General features: G+C 38.2%; 1 protein-coding gene across 3 annotated transcripts in view; it reads left to right on the top strand.

Annotated features, from left to right (window-relative positions):
* Window positions 1-22,033, top strand: part of CEP128 (centrosomal protein 128) — a 357,240-nt gene that overhangs the window by 277,460 nt on the left and 57,747 nt on the right. For all 3 annotated transcript variants that reach the window (XM_064486166.1, XM_064486164.1, XM_031454133.2), the window contains one exon: window positions 7,487-7,536. In XM_064486166.1, the coding sequence (XP_064342236.1) occupies window positions 7,487-7,536 (50 nt within the window). The remainder of the gene's footprint in view (window positions 1-7,486; window positions 7,537-22,033) is intronic.

The raw sequence follows: 22,033 nt of genomic DNA, 5'->3' as shown, positions 1-22,033 counted from the left end.
ATATACATACACATGTCTCTTACTGTGTACTAGACACTATTTTAAGAGTTTTACATAGATCAATTTAAAACCAACCCATTTTATTTTCTTTGAGATATTTTGGCTAATGTAGACTCATATTGTTGTTCATTTATCCTGTTTACCTTTACTAGTGTAATAAAATGGGGAAAACATTTACTGATAACTGTTACATTAAGCTGAGGAACTGTTCAACTGTCACCCATTCATTTAAACAGATTTTTGTTGTTGTTGATTTATTTTGTGAAATACTCTGTATGTTGTATGTTGAATATACCTTGCCAAAAACAAACTGCCTTTTCAAGTGTCTAGGTATTTGCTTTCCATCAGAGCCACATCTTTTGATATCATCTCCCAGAGTTGAGGAATTTTATTGTGGGCTGCCATTAACTAGGTCTTCTCACAGACTGGTGCTGTTACGTAAGTGCTTTAGCAAAGCTCCCTATAAATTTGGGGAAGAATTGGAAAATGTATAGGCATTTATGATAGAACTTGGAATACTATGTCATTTGAGTAGAAATCCCGAAAGGCAAAGGAGGATGGCCAATGTTTTGTGAAAACAGGTAATGGGACCTGGTCTGGTTCCAAAGCCCTGGGCTCAGGTTCACGTACTCCCATCCACTAGAGGCGACACTGACAGAGGCACTTAATCTCCCAGACCTCAGTCCTCATCTATAACATGTGAGGAGAGGGGATTAACTCAGTGATTTCCAGTCAGCAGGACTCGGAGCTCTGTAGCTCCACCACGGCACCACAGGGGTTGGCCCCAGGATAGGAGGGAAGTCCAGGGGGCTGGCATCCAGGCCCTCCACGCTGCTTCCACCAAAGCAACTTCCTTTCAACTGTTTAGATTACTTATTTATAACATACACTTGAAAGTGTATATAATTTCATTCATAGGACAGAATTCTACTTCTTAAAACAAAAAAAAGTAAAACCCTTGGGATTAGATTATTTCAGTGGTCCCTACTATCCCTAAAATGTGAGTAATTTAAATAACTAGAGAGCTAGGAAAGAAAAAGAGAAATTGACCATTGTCTTCAGCACGTAGCTGGTGTCTTGAGTATCTCGTATACAATGGTGGGAGACTAAGTCCGTCATTTATGACCTTTTAAGGGGTGAGGTATGCCATTTTATTTAATTTCATTATACCACAGCTGCCACCCACAAAGAGGAATGGCACAAGTTTCCTTGTTAAAAAGTGTTGAATTCTTTTGAGAATTTACATTATCTATTATTTTAGATAAATATCAGGACACATACAGTAACCCTGAAAAGGAGCACAGAATTACTAAGTGAGGTGCAGGAGCCAGAAACTAAATGCTTTCCTCTAAACCGCAGTCACTGATCCACCATGTTCTTCTGTCAGTGCTGCTGTGTCCAGCGCTGCTGTTACACCTGTCGCTGGATCTGAAGCCCTTGTTTCTGTAACCATCTCTCCATTGGCAGCTGGGATGCGTTATAATATGCATGAGACATTTGATAGTAAAAATTAAAAAAAAAAAAACTGCTCATTTCTAAACCTGACCTCCCACCCTTCCTGTGAAGGGTCAAGGTGCTAGATGGGGGTGCTGCTTCCACACACCTGAACATGATTTTCCTTTCAAAAACAAATAAGCGAACAACTTATCTGCTTCCTTGACTACCAGGAACCAGAATCAACATAAGAAAGTGTCAAACCTCCTTAAACAGCCAGACCACTAGTTGCAAAGACTGCAAAGGAAGTGGTACAAGACTGTCTTAGCAAAGAAACGTAGTCGTGATATATTACCCTGAGTGTGCCAGAGAAATTCAGTGTGGAAAAAAAACAAAACAGCAGGATTCTCCAGTTCTCATCCAGGCTGTCCTGCTTTTTTAAATGAGATCCCCTCCCCCCAATAACTGTATGTCATAAAGAGTTAGTATCAGCTCATTTAAAGAGCTAGAACCAGTCCAAGGAAAATACACAGGATGGCTGCCCTTTTCACCAAAAAAAATCTTTTCATTAACTAATGTTGATGGAAGCACATTTAGCCACAGCAACTTGCATGGCAGTTGAATTGCTGTTTGTATTGAACAGCAAACCAGAGAATAATAAAGCAAAACACAAACATGCCAGTGGTGAGCAAGGGAGCAGAGCAGCCCTTCAGCTTTTTCCATGGTGATCGTTTGTTCTCAGCTGGGAGGAGCAAACAGCAGGATGGCTCGTTATAACCAGGTGCACTCATCACACTCAGAGCATTATGTCACATCAACTGTCCGTAGGTCTCACCTGTATTCTCTCAGCCTGTGTCTGTTTGTGGTAAAGTAGTCACATCTCAGTGATGCCTGGTAGCCGTGTTTCATCAGCACAGGTTAATAACCCTGTTTATCATTCCAAACTCAAGTAGTTGAACAGTGCATCTAACAAGTGAGCCATTGCATACAGCAGTGATGTAGGCAGAGAAGGGGATTTGGGGAAACAAAGTCTACGTAAAGTCGCAAAGGTAGATAAGCAGTGGTTAGGGAGACAACGGATATAATGACACAAAGCCCATCGTCCGTGAACGCCTAGGGTTAAGTGAGAGGAATACAGATGTGTGCATTTAAAAAATAAACATCGTTTAAAGATGGGTACAATCAAGTACTGAGTGATACCAAGGAGAGCTCGATGTGCTGGATAGGGTAGGAAGACCGGAGAGCAAAGCTCTGGCTGAGGCACTCGCACTAACCAGGTCATCGCAGGCAAACCATTTGCCTTCTCTGAGCCTCATGTCTTCATCTGTTCGTTGCAGAATGAAACATTTCACTGTGGAATAGAAAGTACTTGCTAACTCAAAAGTTCTGCAAGTTTCTGCATAGAGATAAGAAGATTGGACAAATCACATTCCCAGAGACTTTTACAAATGACAGCCAGCCAACTAAAACTACTAAAGAAAAATGAAGTGCTAGAAGTTCAGAGTTAATGTGGGCCTCAGATAAGGGTTGGATCTTGTCCTCAACCAACTCTCTGTTTCTTGGCTTTGCTCTCTTCTTTACCAGCTTCACTGTGGCACAAGTTCCTTTGACTTAGTAGAAAATAGAGCCTTGGCATTGCCAGGCTAACAGAAGCTTGCAGCTGTGGAAGAGATTTTCTCCCAGTACCCATATTGCTTAGCTTGTATGCTCGGGGAGGTACAGTGCACTGACTGGCCAGCTTGGGTCAGGATCTGCTTTTGTGGCAGGAGAGGTTGTCCCCTTGATTGAAAGTTTCACAGGAATCATATGGAGAAGAACAACATGAAGTTCTAAAAGGGAAGGGATGTGGCATAGAGACAAAAAACAGATATCCACTTAGACCCTTGATATAAGCTGGGATGAGAGCCAGTAGTGGTGATCAGAAGGGGAGTTCTGTATTTTAAATATCAATTATAGGAGTTCTGTGATAGTGTTGTTCAGTCATTCAGAATTAAGCATTGCCACTGGTATCAGCTCTTGTTGGAAGAGCAGCATGGCCTTTATGTATTTAAGGAAAACTGAGAATGTAATTTTTAAATTATAATAATTCTATGACGTTCTGAGGGTAGACTGAACTTCTTTACATCTATATTTATCAAATGTGTTTTGAGTTTGGCTATATAAGAGATCCAATACCCATTATTTATCCAGTAAGTTTCAGCTAAGGCATTTGGTGTTTGCCATACCAAGTCGATTCTGGAGGAACAGAATCAGTTTTCTTTAATGGTTGATAGACCCCACTCTCCACCATTCCTGTTTCACTGTACCATTAAACAATGTAATTCATGACAAGGGCCCCAGCTCTGAGAATCTCCTAATGTCCAGAAGGAGTGGAGCAGAATGGCCATGTTCACATAGAGACTCAAATATCTCACAAATACTTATTTTTTCATTTGAAAAAATTTTAGTTGAAGTATAGTTGACATGCAATATTGTATTAGTTTCAAGTGTACAACATAGTGATTTGACATTTACATGCATTACAAATTTATCACTACAATAAGTCTAGTAACCATCTGTCATTGTACAAAGCTATTGCAGTATTATTGATAGTATTCACTATGCCATACATTATATCCTGTGACTTATTTATTTTATAACTGGAAGTTTGTGTCTCAGTCCCCTTAATCTATTTCACCTAACTCCGCCCACTCCTAGGGCAACTACCAGTTTGTTCTCTGTATCTATCAGTCTGTTTCTGTTCTATTTTGTTTGGATTTTTTTTTAAGATTCTACATATAAGAAAAATCATATAGTGTTTGTCTTTCTCTCTCTGAAATCACTTAGCATGATACCTTCTAGTTCTGTCCATATTATCGCAGATGGTAATTTTTCATTCTTTTTTATGGCTGAGTAATATTTCATTGTATATATGTACTACATCTTCTTTATTCATTCATGGACACTTACTTTCTTATGCCATATACAAAAATAAACTCAAAATGGATTAATGACTTTCTAAGACCTAAAACCATAAGACTCCTAGAAGAAAATATACACAGTATTCTCTTTGACATTGGGCTTAGCAATATTTTTTGGCTCTGTCTCCTTAGGGAAGGGCAACAAAAGCAAAAATAAACAAATAGGACTACAGCAAACTAAAAGGTTTTGCACAGTAAAGGAAACCATGAGCAAAACAAAAAGGCCAACCTACTGTGTGGGAGAAGATACTTGCAAATGATATATCTGCTAAGGAGTTAACATCCAAATTATGTAAAGAGCTTGAACAACTCAATATTTTAAAAATCTGATTTTAAAAATGGGCAGAGGACCTGAATAGACATTTTTCCAAGGAAGACACACAGATGGTCAACATACACATAAAAAGATGCTCAACATCACTAATCATCAAGGAAATACAAATCAAAACCAAACACCTGTTAGAATAATGATCATCAAGAAGACAACAAAAAACAAATATTGGCAAGGACATGGAGAAAAGGGAACCCTAGTGTACTGTTGGTGGGAATGTAAATTGGTGCAGCCATTATGGAAAACAGTTTGGAGGTTCCTCAAAAAATTAAAAATAGAATTACCATATGAGTCAAAAATTCCACTTCTGGGTATTTATTTAAAGCAAATAAAAACACTAATTCAGAAAGATATATGCACCCCATGTTTATAATTATAACATTATTTATAATAGCCACGATATTGAAGCAACTTATATCTCACAAATATTGAAGAGAATTGTGCTGAAGACACAATTCCTGAAACCAGTTGGAGTGGGCATCTGTTGCTTTGGCACGTCTGATATCCATATGTCCTTCTTTTCTTAATAGTACCCTGATATTTGGAAACAGTCCTTCCTGTTCTTCATTTAACACCTTTGAGATTATCAAAGTGCTTCATACTTTCCCCTGGCCAACCTGTAGGTGCAAGATCTAAGCTAGTCTCGTTAGCTCTTTTCTTTATTGAATTTCATCTTGAGTGGAGTACCACAAAGCGTCACCCAGGATAAAATGTCTATCAGTTCATGTTACCCACATCCCTCCCCACCCAGACCAGTTGCTGTTCTCTCCAGAGTCTGGATCTTCTTTTCTGTTATCTATTATTATTAGGTCTATTAGGTCTGTTGTATAGATTAGTTACTCTTATGTCCGTCTAATAAATTCTAAATGCTTGTTGTTCAGTTAGCAACTGGTTGCTATCAGTTAGAAAGTTCTGGGTACCAAAACATCCCCCAATTCCATTTATTCTATAGGTTATGATTCTGTGAGTTGGAATTGGTACTGGACTCAGCTCTGCAGTTTGTCTGGTCTGAATTGGGCTCCCACCTGAGTTATTTGTGGTCATCTTTAGGTCAACTGGGCAGCTCTGCTTCTGGGCATTTGCTGCCTACTGTTTGGGGCAACCTACAGGGTTTCAGGGGTGGAAAGAGCCCTGGAACACGTGTCTCTTGTCCTGTGGCAGGCTGGCCTGGGCTTCCTATGGGAGTGACAGAGTTCCAAGCGGAAAAGTGAAAATGCATGAGGCCTCTTGAATCCTAGTGCAGATTGGCACAGAGTTGCTTCTGCTCTATTCTGTTTACCCAGTCAAGTCAGGAGGCAAGCCTAGATGCAAGATATGTGGGACCTCTTGATGGCTACAATGTCACAATGCAAATGAGTAAGGATGCAGGGAGAGGAATGATTGAGGGCACTTAATCTACCACCCCCAAGTCGGTTTTGGTGCCAACCAAAACCCCTTTAAAAATATGCCCTAATACATTGGCATTGTCCTATAACTTTCTTGATATAACTCTGATTATAGGTGTTTGGGGAGACAACATCAGCCATGCACAGATACAGAGCAAAAACTAACTCTTACCCTTAATCCAGTACATTGTGTCTTTAAATTGCTTGCCAGTCCTCTGCATTTCTCTTAGCTATGCAGTCTCAAAGGGCCAGTGCCATCCATTATGTCATCTACCAGGTCTCCTGAAGTTTCAGGGTATTGCCTGTCCAATTATGACATAGACCAGTGTGGCTGGTAACCCACTATATGACTGCTTCCTGCTTCATCTGGAAGCACTTGCTAAAAACATCTGCATTTGCCTTTCTGGGGTGCATATTGAGTTTCTGTTTGTTGTGTTAGCCTTTTATGCAGCACAGCCTCTTGGTATGCTGTATCAATCACAGAATAAGACAAATGCTAATATTATTGTGCACTGCTGTAGGTATTTCTTGCCAGTTTTCAGCCAAGTTCTAACTCAGTCCAGCCCTCTTTAGGTTTGTGAGATCTAATAAGATCATAGCACAGGGTGGTATAGCTTCAGGCAGAAAACTCTGCTTGCCAAATACATTTCCCTCTACAGCAAGTTCATAAATTAATGTAGGACACGAGACACCATGGCTATATGCGTGCATTTAGACAGAACTCTCTTCAGTTGACTACCTTACCTTCCAGCCACTAATTTCTCTGAGATGGTGCCAGACTGTTGGTCAGATGTAACTTCAATGCTTCCCACCCTCTTAGTGTGAAATGATAATTAATATGACTTTACAGTTAAGGTGGTGTTCTCCTTCCATTAATAACACCCATTACACTCCAGGATGCTTTAATTTGGTTATAGAAATTGACTCTGGAGGTGGAACTTGGCTTGGGAGCTTATTTTAAGAGCAAATGGTTTGTTTTGTTTGTTTCTATTTTCTTCTTTCAAAAGAAAACCTTTTTTTTTTCCCAAGAAAATTTTGTATTGCTTTTGAGTTATATAAGCACTCAACCCAATTCCAGAAACATTGGTTTGATTTGGGACTTGTAATTGACTTGGTCTCATTTTCTGGTGTCTCCCCCAGACCTAGGGCCTCCCAGGGCTTCTCAGTTACCTTAGCTTTGGTGGAGTCCAGGTCTCTGCCACATCCCATCAGTCAGGACCAGAGGGCATCTCTTTTATGCTGCTTCTCACACTTAAACATCAAATTCTCTTTCCAGGCAACACTTTATGCAAGCTACTGACTGAATTGAGTTTGATAATAAGAGGCTATGCATTTTTACACTGTATTTTGATGGGTTTTTTACTTTCTTATTATAGATCTGCTGGAGGAGACTCACAGAAAAGATGAAGAAATGGAATCTCTGCAGGTAAATTCTCTATCTTTAGTTTATACCTTTGTTTTTACTCTCTTAGCCTTTATTTTTGTCACAATCAGACCCCTATGGCAAGTGGAGTTAAAAAAAAAACCTTCAAAACCCAAGTTGGACTTTGTGTCCTTTTAGCAGTCTTTGAGGACATTCATGATCTCTGAAAGCAGGAAGCCAACTCAGTCTCTGCTACTCTTGAAAGGAACCTTTATTCCTTGGTCTAGTTTAATAGGAACTACAGCATTAGAAAATGAAAGCAACATCTTTGCAAAGTCCTTTCCCCTCAAAACAGGGCTGATGAATGAGGATGAATTAATAGAATCTACATTCTCAAGTGAAAGTCAAAAGTATTCTGTATTCTGACTCCATCAATGTCATCTGCCAGTGACCAGCCAAGAATATTAACACATACATGGAGCTTAACATTTGCTTTGTATGCCTCTCAATTCACTATGGATTTATATACATTTCTTGGACTGGAAAATTGTGTTTGAAAGATTGCACTAGAACTTTAATTGACATTTCCATGGTATGTGCAACTGCTGTTAACTTGGCATCTGGCAGAAGCTCTCTCTCCCTTTTTTACATTGGGTTAACTTACAAACGGGTAACTCGAGTGTCTGTCTTTATTAGAGGAGACATAATCAGTTATACTCACATGACAGAACCAATTCACTTAACGTCACATTGGGGATTAAGAACAGTAAATACTTTGGACATTTAGAGTTCTTCCTGGGCCTGGAGCTGCAAGGCGGGGCTGGCGAGTGATATAATGAGCTGGCTTGAGTGCTTCACGAGTGAAGATGTTTGCTCCTGGTGAATGAAGAATGGGTTAAGCAAGGTCCAAAGAGCAAGGGAAATGTTCTCTAACTGGGGATTCTTCTATTTGATGGTGTATCTGTTAAGAGAAAATTGTATAATTGGTCTAAAAATGATAAAGAAGAGTGTAGTTCGATATACCTAATAAAAGTGGCATATGTTAGCCACAGTTTGTGTAGATTAAATCCTTTCAACATCTTGTGCTATATTCAGATATACAAAGAAAGAGCCTGGGTGGTCCATTCTGGGGCTAGGAAAAATCTCAAGTGTTGCTTGCCCTGTCTGTCTCTGAAAAATTAATATCAGCAATGTGTGTTGCTATAAAAAGCAAAGCGATATCCACTAATTGTGTATACTGAGAAGGTGATAAAGGCTTTTTGATGCATTTTGGTTATGCATTATGTTTGCCATTTGCCCCAGAATACCACATATAAGCATATTTATTGGGTACTTAGTACATATCTGGCCTTTTTAAATGGCAGTGTAAATCTTTTTGAGTTTATTTCTCTCACAATATGAATGTTGGAACCAGCAAGCCTGTTAAATTTGATAGCCTATGTTGCTTCTCAAATATTTATTAAGTACTGGTAGCATTTTCCATCAAAATGACCATTGAGTACGATAGAACGCACCAGCTGTGGACGTTTATACGTGTAGAGTATCCAGTATGATGTCCGGCAACAGTAGAGTTCAATGTTGGCAATACTAGCAGCCTATTAAGAACATAGAAGGAACTTATACCTCTCAGAGTGCAAGAGTGCAGAGACATATCACAGAAAGTCTTTCATTTTAAAGACCAGAGGAAAATCCATCAAAAAGTGTCAACATTCCTGAGTTTCCACGTTGAATTATAAATATTACAGGTAATAGTTTTGAGCAGACTGTTAAAGTATAGAAGTTGAAGTCCTACAATCATAAGATAGAACTTTGGGGAGAAAAAGACAAAACAGTTTGCCCCCGAAAATGATAGCACTAAGTACTGGAGATTGACAACTTTGAGTTTTAAGTCCTGGCCCTGCTTATGATTCACTGGGTAACCTTGAGTAACTCAATTAACTTTGCTGTGCCTGTTTTCTCATCTGTAATAGAAAGTCATAAAACTGTCTTCCAGAAGTGCTTAGTGTGGATTAGATTATCCCAGAAGGGGAGAGCTAAATATTTAATTCCAATTTACAGTGTGAGCAAATCCCTATGTATCCAAATTGGAGTCAATTTTATTTACTCATTATCATCCTACAATTATGTATAGCAGACATTCTGCATTTAATGTTATCCTCCTTAAGGGTATTTATCCCTAAACACTTCGAGTTTCCTGTAAGTAAAAGGTCCTCCATTTACTCCTTGTACAAATATTTATCGAGCACCAGTTCTGTGCAAGGCACCATGCTGGGCAAGCTGCTTATACTAAACGGCTTGTTGCCCTTTGTGCCAGAATTAACGGAAAAGAATTTTAAGTATGGGTTTATTGTAAAAGATTTAAAGTGATATTAGAGGGGTTGTTTACATCATTGTGGGAACATATAGCAACACCTATGTTTGGTGGCGATAAGGCTAGTTTGGGTACAAGTGTAGAGGGTTGAAGGTGGGTAAGGTGAGCAGGGGTGGACTGGCAATCTAAGTAGGCATCCCAAAGGGAGCCAATATTTAAATGGTAACCAGGAGTTAGCATTGGTGGTTTTGCAGTAAAGATCAGAAAAGTTTTAGGCAGTGGAAGGGACATGACAAGGTCTGAGGTAAAAGAAAGCATCAGTTTCATGTTTAAGGAACTGAGAGGATGTCAGTTTGGCGGAATGTAGGGTCTGAGAGAGGAGAGGCGAGACAAGAGCTTGTAAGGTACATGGAGGTCTAAAGGAGTTGGGATTTTACCTGCAGTGTATGGGAAACCAGTAAAGGGTTTGAAACAAGAGAACAATATTGTCGCATTTTCACTTTAAATAAATAACTGGCCATGAAGTCTAAAATCATTAGGGGCAGGCAGTAATGAAACCAGGGAGACCAATTAAGCAAATGTTTGTGAGAATTTTGGCAAGAGATGATGATGACCTGGATTGGGTCACTGCAGGCGGTGTGAAGAGGAGGATGGTTTCTTAACACATTTTAGGATCTAAAAATGTAGGGAACTTTGAGATTGGTTGTTAGGAAGTAAATCGGAAGGAGTTAAGAATGACTCAGGTTTCTTGATGGAGCAACTTTGTAGATGGTTGTCCTACTCAGTGAGATAAAGGAAAGTTGATTAGTTCAATTTATGACATTGTGAGTTTGGGTGCCTTGAAATATCCAGGTAGCAATGTCAAGAGGGGGATTCATGTACTGAACTGGACTTGCAGAACTTGGTGTCGTCAGATCTGGTCTCCATATCGTATAAATGATACTCAAAGTCATGAAAGTCATTGGAGCAATGAGAATTCCCAAGGGAAGTATGTAGCTTAAAGAAACAAAAACTTAAGCCAGAACCCTAGGGGACACTAACACTTAAGTAACTTAAGTAACAGTCTAGGAGTGAAAATCCTGTAAAGGAGGCTAAGACGTAAAGAAAATAAATTCTAGACGGCACAGTGTCATGCCGCTTAACAAAGACTATTTCAAGGAGAAAATAATCGGTGAAACTGAGTACATATTTTTTAAATCTTTGAATCCAAGGGATTTAGGTTTTAAAATAAAAATTTATTTTAAAATAATCATTTGTAATTTCCTATCATATCTATGTAACAAGTCATGCGTTTTTGCAGACATCCACTATGTATCATAGTAGGTACTCAGTAAATTTCTGTTGACTAAATAAATAAATGCCATCCTACTGGTCTCTTACTTACATAGCACATTTTCCTGCTTATCTCTAAGGTCTCCCCATTAAAAAAAAACCCACCATCCCTGTCTCAGAGTTCATTTTTGTTTAAAAATTGGGAGTGACTTCCAAGTTCTAGCATTCCTGTAAACACACACACACACACACACACACACACTTACACACACTTACACTGTCCCTCCTTCTCTCTGCCCTGCTCTGTTCTCCCTCCCTCCTTGAAGGTAGTATTGAAACAGAAGGTCAGTAAGTGAGTGATTTGGCATGAGTGGAAGGAATCTGCAGGGACAGAAAAGGATAAAATGGTGAGTTCGGGTTGGCAGCAGACAGGAGAGTGTTTCCAGTCTTCAGAAGAATCACAAATGATGGAGATGAGCATTTTTGACAGTGATTTTTACAGTGCAGCTGGTAATTACCAAAAATTCTTCACTGAAACTTAACATTGTCTGGCTCTTTTGTGTGTGTATGTGTGTGTGACATTTGTTTGCAATTACATCATGTGCTGCTCTTCTTAAAAAATAAAGTGACTATAAATGTGTAGCGCAGTATCAGAGTCCTATTTGCATATGGGTTTGAGGTACATTCAAACAAGCAAATCCCTTCTTTAATCTGCTGGATCAGCCGAAACATTTTAAATAGGCACAAAAGGTAATCCGCTTTTCCTCAATGTAGCTGAAAACCATTCAGTAACTGACACCTGACTGTGATGGCTGACAGTGGTCGGTGTTGCTGTGTTTGTTTTTATTTTTTAAATGACCTGCCTAGTTCACCTTGCATCCAGTTCTTGCTTTTCGCCGGATCACTTTGTGAACCCCAGAATGCAAAGCACACCAAAAGAGTATCACACTTAGTTATGAAAAGCTTCAAAGTGCTCCCTGTAACGGTTACTTAATAGAGTAACTGGAAAATGCGTATGCCCCTCCTCTTTTCCCAATATCCCAGTTTACCATCATCTGATTTTTCATTTTATTTTAAATGAGATTAAAAATAGGTAATTGTCAACATGATTTTTCCTATTCACTTTCCTCTTTGACTAGGCCATCTTTAGGTCATTTTGAGACGGTATTCAAATCTAAAAATTGAGGACAACAATAATGCTGACTTCATAGAATTCTTAAGAGGATTAACTATGATAAGAAATGAATAAACCTTGATTCCTGGCAGGTCCTCAATAAAGGTGAATTCCGCACATGGACTATTTATTTGCACCTACTTTGTGCCAGACATAATGCTGCATGCTGGTCATTTAAACAGTAAACATCTCTGCCTTCATGGAGGCCTTCCTTCAGGACCATCCCCCCCCAACTGCCTCCTCCCCTTCCTCCTCCTCCCCCCCTCCCCTTCCTCTTCTCTCTTCTTTTCTGCTCTCCTCCACTGGGCAACCATGATTTTCAATTCAGATATTAGCCAAATTATGCTAAAGGAAGTATTAGGATAACTATTAAATATAGTGAAAAAAGTAAAAATGTTACAATGTGGCAATAATAAAATTGACTCTGTGGGCTTCACGTGAATATCAATCTCATTTTTTAAGAGGAAAAAGGGACCATTTTAATTATAGGATCTATGATCTAAATGTCATAAGTATTTTTAGACACCTTCTTCAGTATCAATACATTCATGAGAAATGAGCTGAATCCTTCATTTAAAAGTTGTAAAAATTTGAGTTTGTGTATTTTAAAGAAATAATGTATTTTTTCTGAAACTTTTCAGAAGCTATGCCCCAGAAGGACATTAAGTGGCATTATTGTTATTTTTCATACGACTCATAATTATATATAATTTCTTTCCTAGATAGCTTTTAAAAATAGTCTGAGATCTTCCATTTCAATAATTTGACTTATTTTTTAGAAATAGTTTGGGATGGGAGGGGCAGGTGTTTGATTTTGTTTTTGTCATTTAAATAGTGCTTAGGCAAAAGCATTGAAAATGAGCTGGGAGGAGAAGATAATCTTTTCCTCAGTCATTACTTCATTTCACCTACTTACAGAGTAGCCTATGGCAGTGTGGTGTTTTGAAGAAAAAAATGGAGCTTGCATTTCTTTTGGAACAAATCTAATAAATATTAATATGGGTGTATTATAATATGGAAAAGAATTCCAGTGTAGAGTTGGCAGTCACATCGTTGGAAATAAACTGGGCAAGGAAAACCACCAAAGACAGAAAACTGACATGGGTGAATGAACCGCCCTGGCAGAGGCTGACAGTATAGAACATTAACATCTCAGTAGCTCCAGTAGATGGCCAGTCCTCCTAGTAAAACACCAGGTGACAAGCTGGGCTAGGGACAGACCAACTGGATAATTTCTGCAGTTTTGCTGTCAGTCATTTCTGCCTGACTGTAGAATGCCCAAACCTGAATTCTCAAACTACATACTGGTTTGGGGATTTTAAAGACTGTGAGTAGAAAGCAGGGATGGGGCAGCTAAGAGCCCCTGAGTTCCTTTGGAGGGGAAAGTGGGGGTAAAGTGGGGGTGAAGTGGGATGCTTCGTTCTGACAGTGGATCACCAGAAGAGTTGACGGACTGGTAAAAAATTCTTAAATTTCCCCAGAAATTCTGATTTCCCTGGGAGATACTAAAGTACATTTTTAGAAGTCCCAGCTTGAATAAATTGACTATTTAAGGCTTTATTAAACTGGAAGGTAAATCCAGCATCCTGCTCATCCTGCGGATGACTCCTGAGAGCTCTGATGGAACTTCTGTAATTCCAGAAACCAAAGTGTAATGCACACCTACTGTTCTTTCCAAGATGCATTCCTCAAAATGTAGGTAGATCGCTGTGTATCTCTATTTCTTTTTCTGATGTATGATTAAAAACTAAGTGTCCTAAACAATGACTTAAAAAAAACAAAACACGGATGAACATGGGGGATGGAGGGTTGGGCAACACTTTGACCCTTGCAGGGCGAGGCAACTTAGTGGCTCATTAAAATCCCTATTTTCTCAAAAGGTGAAGAGGCTTACCAAGCCTTAAACTTAGTATGAGGTCTCAACAGAGATAAAATGTTGGCAGGGTCAAGCAGGGTCTCAGCCAATTAGATTTGCGCACTTCAATTTACTACATCAGGAGACCTCAGGAGAGCAGAGAAGCAAGCTCAGTAAAATAGATTCCACTTGAAATTTTAGTGATCATTAAATTTTATCACCCTATTTTACCTGAAATTTGCAACTTAATTTTCATTCCAAATTTGTGACAGAATAAAACTGGAAAATAGAATACCTGAGATTGAAGTAGTCTTGTGTCTGAGTATATGGAAGTTGATTGACTAGATCATTTTCTTTGGGGAATAAAATAAATAAAACCACGCCTGGTTCTGTTTATCCAAAGTGATGCAGAGCACAAGTCTTCAGGATTCAGCAGCCTCCTTGAATCAAGCTTCTTAAAAAGCTTCTTAAAAGCAGATGCTGTTTGGAAACATTTAAAAAATGCAAAGACAAAGTGTAACCTTTGAACTCAAAAGCCCAAATTTTACCCTGTGACAGGATGTTTACTAAGAAACTTGGTAGTGAACGTGAACTGAGTATGTGTTACAGATTTTATCAGTTGTTCCCACAAGCGGGAGGAGGGGATTTATTTTATCTGTCTCCATACACCATCTCCTTTGCTTTTGACACCGTAAAAAGTCACACTTCCGGAAAACATCCCTTGGTGCCTTTGTCAGAGTCCAAGCTCTGGGCTCCTTGGGCATTGGGCCTGATGTAAAGAGCTGCTTACATTTTCTTGTGAAAAATGAAAACCATCTAAATATGTTATGATGTTTTGCAGCATTGAGCTTGTTTGGGAGTTTGTAATCATGTTTCCAGAGTCAGCTGTCACCGTCCAATTTGGGGCGATTGCATTTGGGTTGCAGTTAAAGTGATCACGTCAAGACCATGCTTCATAATGCATGTCTGCTTGTTCTTCTCATATCACTTCCCTAGATCGGCCTCAGACTTTGGACAGATAACCGTATGTCTTAGTCCGTTCGGGCTTCTGTAACAAAAATACCATAGATTGAGTGACTCAAACTAGAAGCATTTCTTTCTCACAGTTGTGAAGGCTGGGAAATATAAGATTCACTGTCTGCATTCAGTATTTGTGTTGGCAGATTCAGATTCGGTGTCTGGCCTGCTTCCTGGTTCCTAGCAGGCAGAGAGCAGAGAGCGCCCTGGTGTCTCTTTTATAAGGGCCTCCATCCTTATGACTTAATCACCCCCAAAGGCCCCACCTCATAATGTCATGACATTGGGGATTAGAATTTCAACCTATGAATTTTGGGGAGACACACACATGTAGGTCATAACACTGTGTTTTCTGTTTTGTCTTTCATCTCCTGATAACCGTGACAGTTGTGAAAAGCAATATTCTAAGTAATGACTGTGATGTACAACAGATTTGGAAACAGATGCTCAGCAATAATATATTTCCGATTCAAACAGTTTCCATTGACTCATAAAACAAAAATCTGAGGTCCTGAGTATTAATAGGAGATCACTGAAAGAAACTATAGTTCTGTCCCTTAAGGGCTATCTCCCGTTCCCACCTGTCTGATTTTCCAAGACAAAAAGAAGCAGAGGATTTCCCCAGTCTGGGACCCTGAAAACTCACTAATGTTTTGTTTCAATCTATTAACAAAAGTTTATTTAGCATTTGCTAATTCCTATCAAGATTGTGATAAATCGACCCCAAAGGGAGATGGTCTATATATTAAAGGAGAAAAAAAAAGTCACCTTCTGACTTATTAATGAATGAGATCAATAGCTACTAAGCAATTCTTTGTGTCATACACTGTGCTAAAACTTCTAAATACATGTCATTTATTCCTTGCAACAGTTCTGTATGATGGATACTTTAATTCTCATTTTCCAAGTAAAAAAGCTGAAGCCCATAGCTTGCTCAGCCAGTAAGTGGCAGGGTTAGTACTTGTGTTAGAATTTGTTTGTCTTCTATGCCACTGTACTTAAATGCCTCATGAGCTTATGGAGAACAGAATTTCTATACTTTTTATCTTTGTTTAGATTCCTGACATTTTTTTTCCTTTACATTTCTTCCATTTTTTTTTCCCTACAAGAATGATTTGTTAGCAGCCAAAATACTAACGACCCCCTACTTCCTTAAGAAAAAAAGACTAAGAAACTGGAAAAGTTTTGAGAAAGTGCATTAAATAAGTCAGGAGACTCTGAGGTCGTAATGTTAATGAAACTTCTTCTTGCCTCTTTATAAACCCTTAGCCTCCAAGCTTTCATGACTGTGGTGACTAGACAGTGTTATATCTATATTTGTCTGTTGGCAGATTTTAATTCCTGGTGCAAGAGGTTGAACAATCCAGTAATAATCTTGAGCACTTCTAGGAAGAAAGGATCATTTTTCCTTTTCAATTCTGCACCTTTTCTTTTTGCTTATTCATCATGTTTTAAATAAACAGACTGAAGAAAGTTGTTATTAAAGCCCTCCTTAGGCTTCTTCAATTTCAGTTTTAAACCAGGTTCAAAATACTCTGGCAAAAATAAAAGAGAACACTGAAAACATTTGCATAAATTTTAAATTGCGCAAAAAGTGATAAAACTAAAATGAGCTGAAAGAATGACTAATAAGCATCTCCTCATATTTTTGTCTTTTTATCATAATCAGTGATTATTTTGGTTTTAAAGAATTAATTCTGAAGTACATTCCTTTTCCAGAGTATCTGCATTACGCTTACTATTCTAAGTTTACGTTCAGTGTTTACTTTTCAAAGTGTGAAGCTTATTAGCATGCTAATAAATAACATTTAATGCCTGTTAACAATATTTCCATATTTGTTCATAAAATGAAATAGAAAAATATTACCTACAAGGTACTCTACGCCTTTACTACACTCTGGTTATAATTGAAATCCTGAGTTCTCATTTCACTGTTACAAAGAACTAATAAATTTGTCACGAATGGAATAGGGGTGGAGGTGGAGGCCATTTATGAGCTCAGTGATGAATCTAAACTCCTGCAGCTCAGATCTAAAAGAATTGGGTGATCAGCACAATAGAGGTGCCGTTTAACTGCACAGCATCACAGCTAATGAACTGTAGATCTTTGCTTTCCTTTCTCCTTTCTCCTGCTATTTCCCCAGTGGTGTTTGTTGACTGTGTGTGTTTCAGCTGGCCTAATGTCAGACCCAGAAGTCACAAGGAGTTGCAACTTACTTAAGAAAGGCAGATGCCAAAAATATAATCGGTTTTATTATATAGTGAAATAAATATAAAAGTGCATACAAATAGTGGTTTTTATTTGAGCATTAAATTTTATTGTGATATAGTAAGTGTTTTGTTACACTATTACCTGACATCTGTTAAAAATAAGGTTTTGGAATGCTGTTCCGGCATGTGTAATTTTGAGAAAAGGCTCCAGAACAGTTCTCTAGTGTTTCCTCTATCTTCTGCCACACACAAAAGCATAGCTCTGATGGTAATAAAAAAGCATTTATTGTCTCTTTGCTTATAAAACTGCGCTGTCCATATACATTTCTACTAGCTCCACTTTGTACAGCTATTACATACGTACATACATACATTTTATAGGAAGTATTTTTAATGTGACCCTTAATTTGTTTTTGAGAGTTAGTATGGACTCTTGAGTCAAGTGGTCCTGGATTACTGTCTGAGTGCAAATATTTAATGACAGTGTAGAATTTAATACATATCCCTTTGAGTCTGTTTCTCTGACCTTAAATGAATCACATAAATAATTTTCATCTATCTAGAGTTTTGTGAGCATTAAATGAGAACATATGTGAAAAGAACCCAATATAATTTTTGAAAATAATAAGCTTTTAATAAACAGTGTTGATTTTTATGATACTGGTAATTTAAAGGGATGTTTTCATTAACCTCCACAACACACATATTGGTGTCCCTTTTGTTCCTTAAATTAAACAAGCTCTTTCCTATGCCAGAAACTTGACATTTGCTGCTTGCTCTCCCTATAATACTTTTCCCTTGACTCTTTCAATGACAACTTTTTTTCACCCATTAGAGTTTCGATTCAAATGTCACCCCTTTGTGGGGACTTAACGTGAGAAAACTGTCTCAAGCAAACCTCTGCCCTTAGCCCCCCGCCCCCCACCTGATCACACTTCCTGGGTATCTTCTTTTTTCATGTCTTTGTCTTCTCCTTTGGAATGTGAGCTCCATGAAGGCAGAGAGGCCTTATCTTCCTTGTTGATAACTGTGTACCCAGTGTCTAACATAGTGTCTGTCTCAATAAACATGGATGGATGGATGAATTAAATGAATAAATGAGTGGAAGGGAGGGAGGGAGAAAGAAAGGAAGCAATAAAGAAGGTAGGGAAGGGTATTGGAAGGAAAGAAAAAATGATGGAAACAAGGAATAAAGGACAAAAGGAAGAAACTTATATGGCCTGAGGAATGGTTTATATTCTGAGCATAAGTGTTCATGTACATACAACTTTTAAATTTTATTTTAAAGTTTAAAAGTTGGGTAAAATTTTTCTGTTCCCATCTAAATTTCTTATCCCTGGTCTGTATGTTTCATTTTATTCTTCCCTTTTAGAAACTTAGAGGGTTTGCTTCAGGGTGATCTCTGTGAGGCCAGAAGTAATTCTTATAGACGGCAACACCTTAAAAAAGGGGGTTGCCAAACTTCCTGTAAAGGACCGGATTCTAAATATTTTCATTTTTACAGACTGTATGCTCTCGCACCATGACTCAACTCTGATGTCATAGAATGAAAATTGTCCTAGACAGTATGTCAAGAAATGAATGGGCTATGTTCCAATAATAATGTATTTATGAAAACTGAAATTTGAATTTTACATAGTTTTCACATGTCATGAAATATTATTTTGACTTTGATTTTTGTCAAGCGAATAAAAATGTAAAAATCATTCTTAGCTTGTGGACCTATAAAAAACAGACAGCAGATTGGAGTGACCTACTGTCCTCCTTTGCTGAACCTTGCCTTGGAATTAACTGGTTTAATGATTATGTCTCCACAATGTCTTTTGAAAGATGAACTGGAGTGGGAAGAATCAAAGAGTAAAGTTTTGAGTTCTTCCTCAAAGAATAAATATCTGTTGGTAGAATTTTTATTAATTTTGCAAATGGAAGGAAAGTATAATATTTGGTAATTAGTCAGGAACTCCTAAAATTGCCCTGCATCAGTGGTCCATCACAGGTAAGGTGGTGAGTGTTAAAAGTAGCTTTCATTACTGGCTCCAACTGCCCAGGTGTGTCTGTTAATAAGCCCACATCTTATTTATTCCTTTGTTTCATAGACTTTGGAATTTAGGATAAGTTACGGATGATTTTGAAAGCAGGATAACTGGGGATATTTTGAAAATGAATCACTACGCTTTATTTATAATCCTGAAGAGTAAAACCATTTAAACTTCAAGTAATGATTTCTTTAAAATTTCTGACTTCAGTTTGGGTGAGCAGTTATTTGAGAGAATATTTTAAAAGTCCTATGGGATGTTATTCTCTGTAAATGCAAAAACTTTAAAAATCATCTGAAGTGATTATAATCCTATTAGTGTAATTTTTATAGCTATTACTATGTATAGTGCTTTAACTTATTTTAAGAGAGTAGAGCTTTCCAACTCTTTTTCTTTACTCACATCTCTCTTACACAGCCAAAGCTACTGTTTAATATGCCACCTTTGGAAGATGCTAGTCAGACTGCACTGAAAAATCAGAATGACGCTCAATTTGAAGAAAAAGCAGTTAAGTATTTCATAGGTAGAATATTTAGGGTATGTGGAGCTGAATAGTCAACATACATCTGCTTTACTGTAGGACATACAGGGTAAGTCAGCCTTCGGGTACGCTTCCTAGAAGTTCAACTAAAACTAAATTGTTGGGTTTTTGTCCTCAGTTTTCAAAGATGTTGTGAAATATAGTCACATATAATGCACCATTGATTATGGGAGTACAGATAATTTAAGGCTACTTTTAAATCCTTTGACCACATTTCCCTTCCTACTGGTACTTGTATATTATAAAATGGAGATTATTCATAGTTCTCAGCTTAGTCAGACTGAATTAAGAAGCAAGAAAAGCCTGGGTTTTGTCAGCCAAGTATATTTTAAAACAATTTGTTTATGTCTTAATTATTCATTCTCAGCAGCCTCTCTTTTTAGTATAGAATGTTGAGAGAGAACTGTACACAGTAGCCCACAGAAGGACTATGGGAATGAAAGAGAGAGAGGGAGTCTCTAATATAATGTTCCTTATGCTTTGACTCCTGAAAAGAATTGAGTAAGTGACTCTGCATATAAGTTAGGATGTGGATTATTGGGATTTGAAAGGTAAGTAATTTAATTCCCAAGATGGACTCTGGTGCCATTTAATGACCCAGCTGTGTGATGTGCATGATAGTCAACAGTCTCATGCTGCAATTCAGATATTCAAGAGGAAGGACTGAACAAAAGCTCCTGTGGTTATGTGGGTTTCCTTGTGAACATGCTTTACCTGGAAACCCAAGAGATGTGTACACTTGAGGGAAACAAAGGAGATGTTAATCTCAGAGAGTCTTATTAGATCAGCTATGTTTGGTGGCAGTAAGATACACACCCTGAAAAAAAAAAGCATACCCTATTGTTTTACAGAATGTGCTTGACACAAACCTACTCATAAATTATGCCATAATCACCACTGCACTATGATTTGCATAAGAGTTCAGAGCATATTCAGCTGATATATGACTAGCCTCAAAACTGGAGACATGTACTTTATTTCTTAAAATGTAAATCCTTGAAAAAATACGGTGTGATGGTTTCTGAGTTGTTGGCTTTTTCCCCTTACTGCTCAACTCCTGTTCCTGCATCTCTTTTGGGGAACAGTCAATCTTTTAAATTACATCGATTGTCATTTGCATTGTCCCTAACCACAATCATAGCCGTTATATTATCTTCAGATAACTTTTAGTTGTCCCCAGTCTAGATGTCATTCACTGAAGTCTTTCTACCTGTTATCAGCAGTTTCACTGTGGAACTGAGCAGTCCCAGGAAAAAGATAATTCTGCCTTTTACCCTTCACTTGGTTTGTAGTCTTACTCTACGGTCGCACACCTGTGCACCACATTACCTTGTGCATTAAAGAAGAAGCTTGCAGTGATTCTTCATTTTGAAGAGGTGGGGGGAGAAATCTCATTGCCTTGCTTTGTGACCTGAAATATAAAGGGTAAATCAGATTTTTTTTTTGATATTAACTTTGTACTGTTGACTGGAAGTGTTTGTAGGGACTTTAAGCAAAACACCTACCTAGTCTCTCAGGCTGCATTTTCTAGTGCACGCATCCCACTTCAGTGCAACCTCAGCCTTTCCTGAATAGCACTGAATGGAAGCACAGTAGTCAGTGATCGCCTCATAACAAGCAATACCACAGACCAAACCGCCACCCTGAGAACAGAGCAGAAGGAAGGTACAGAAGCACAGCTGGCTGCCGGGGGCCTCTATCTGGCAATGGTAGTGGATGAGGGAACAGATCAGAAATGTGGAGCACACACTTGGACTTTGTTCTTAAATTTTGTGATAGTTTCTGCTTCTGATGTTCCAGTCCCCAAGTGAAAAGCAGATAATGAAGAGTATTACTGGATACTCTCTCTAGGCTAGGAAACGATACATCCCTTTAAACAGGCTTTTCTTGATAAGTCAAAAGTTGGGTTTTCTTACTGACAACTTTTTAGATAAAATCCTCACGCCTTGCTGTGGTTTTCTTTTCAGCATTTCTGTTTTGTTATTTTGAACCCTGAAGTAGAAAGGGGCTCTTAAGCTGCTAGTGAGATGAGTTAACAAAGTTTGACTATAGGTATCTACTGACAGCTAAGTTAAACACTAGATGTGGGGAAACCACTGTAAGTTGCACTAATGTCATTCATTCTAAAGCTTTTTAAAATATA

The sequence above is a fragment of the Camelus dromedarius genome, chromosome 5 (genome assembly GCF_036321535.1).
Source record: "Camelus dromedarius isolate mCamDro1 chromosome 5, mCamDro1.pat, whole genome shotgun sequence".
In the NCBI taxonomy this organism is placed as follows: domain Eukaryota; kingdom Metazoa; phylum Chordata; class Mammalia; order Artiodactyla; family Camelidae; genus Camelus; species Camelus dromedarius.
Note: the sequence above shows the minus strand (reverse complement) of the source record. Positions and strands in the feature narration are given on the sequence as shown.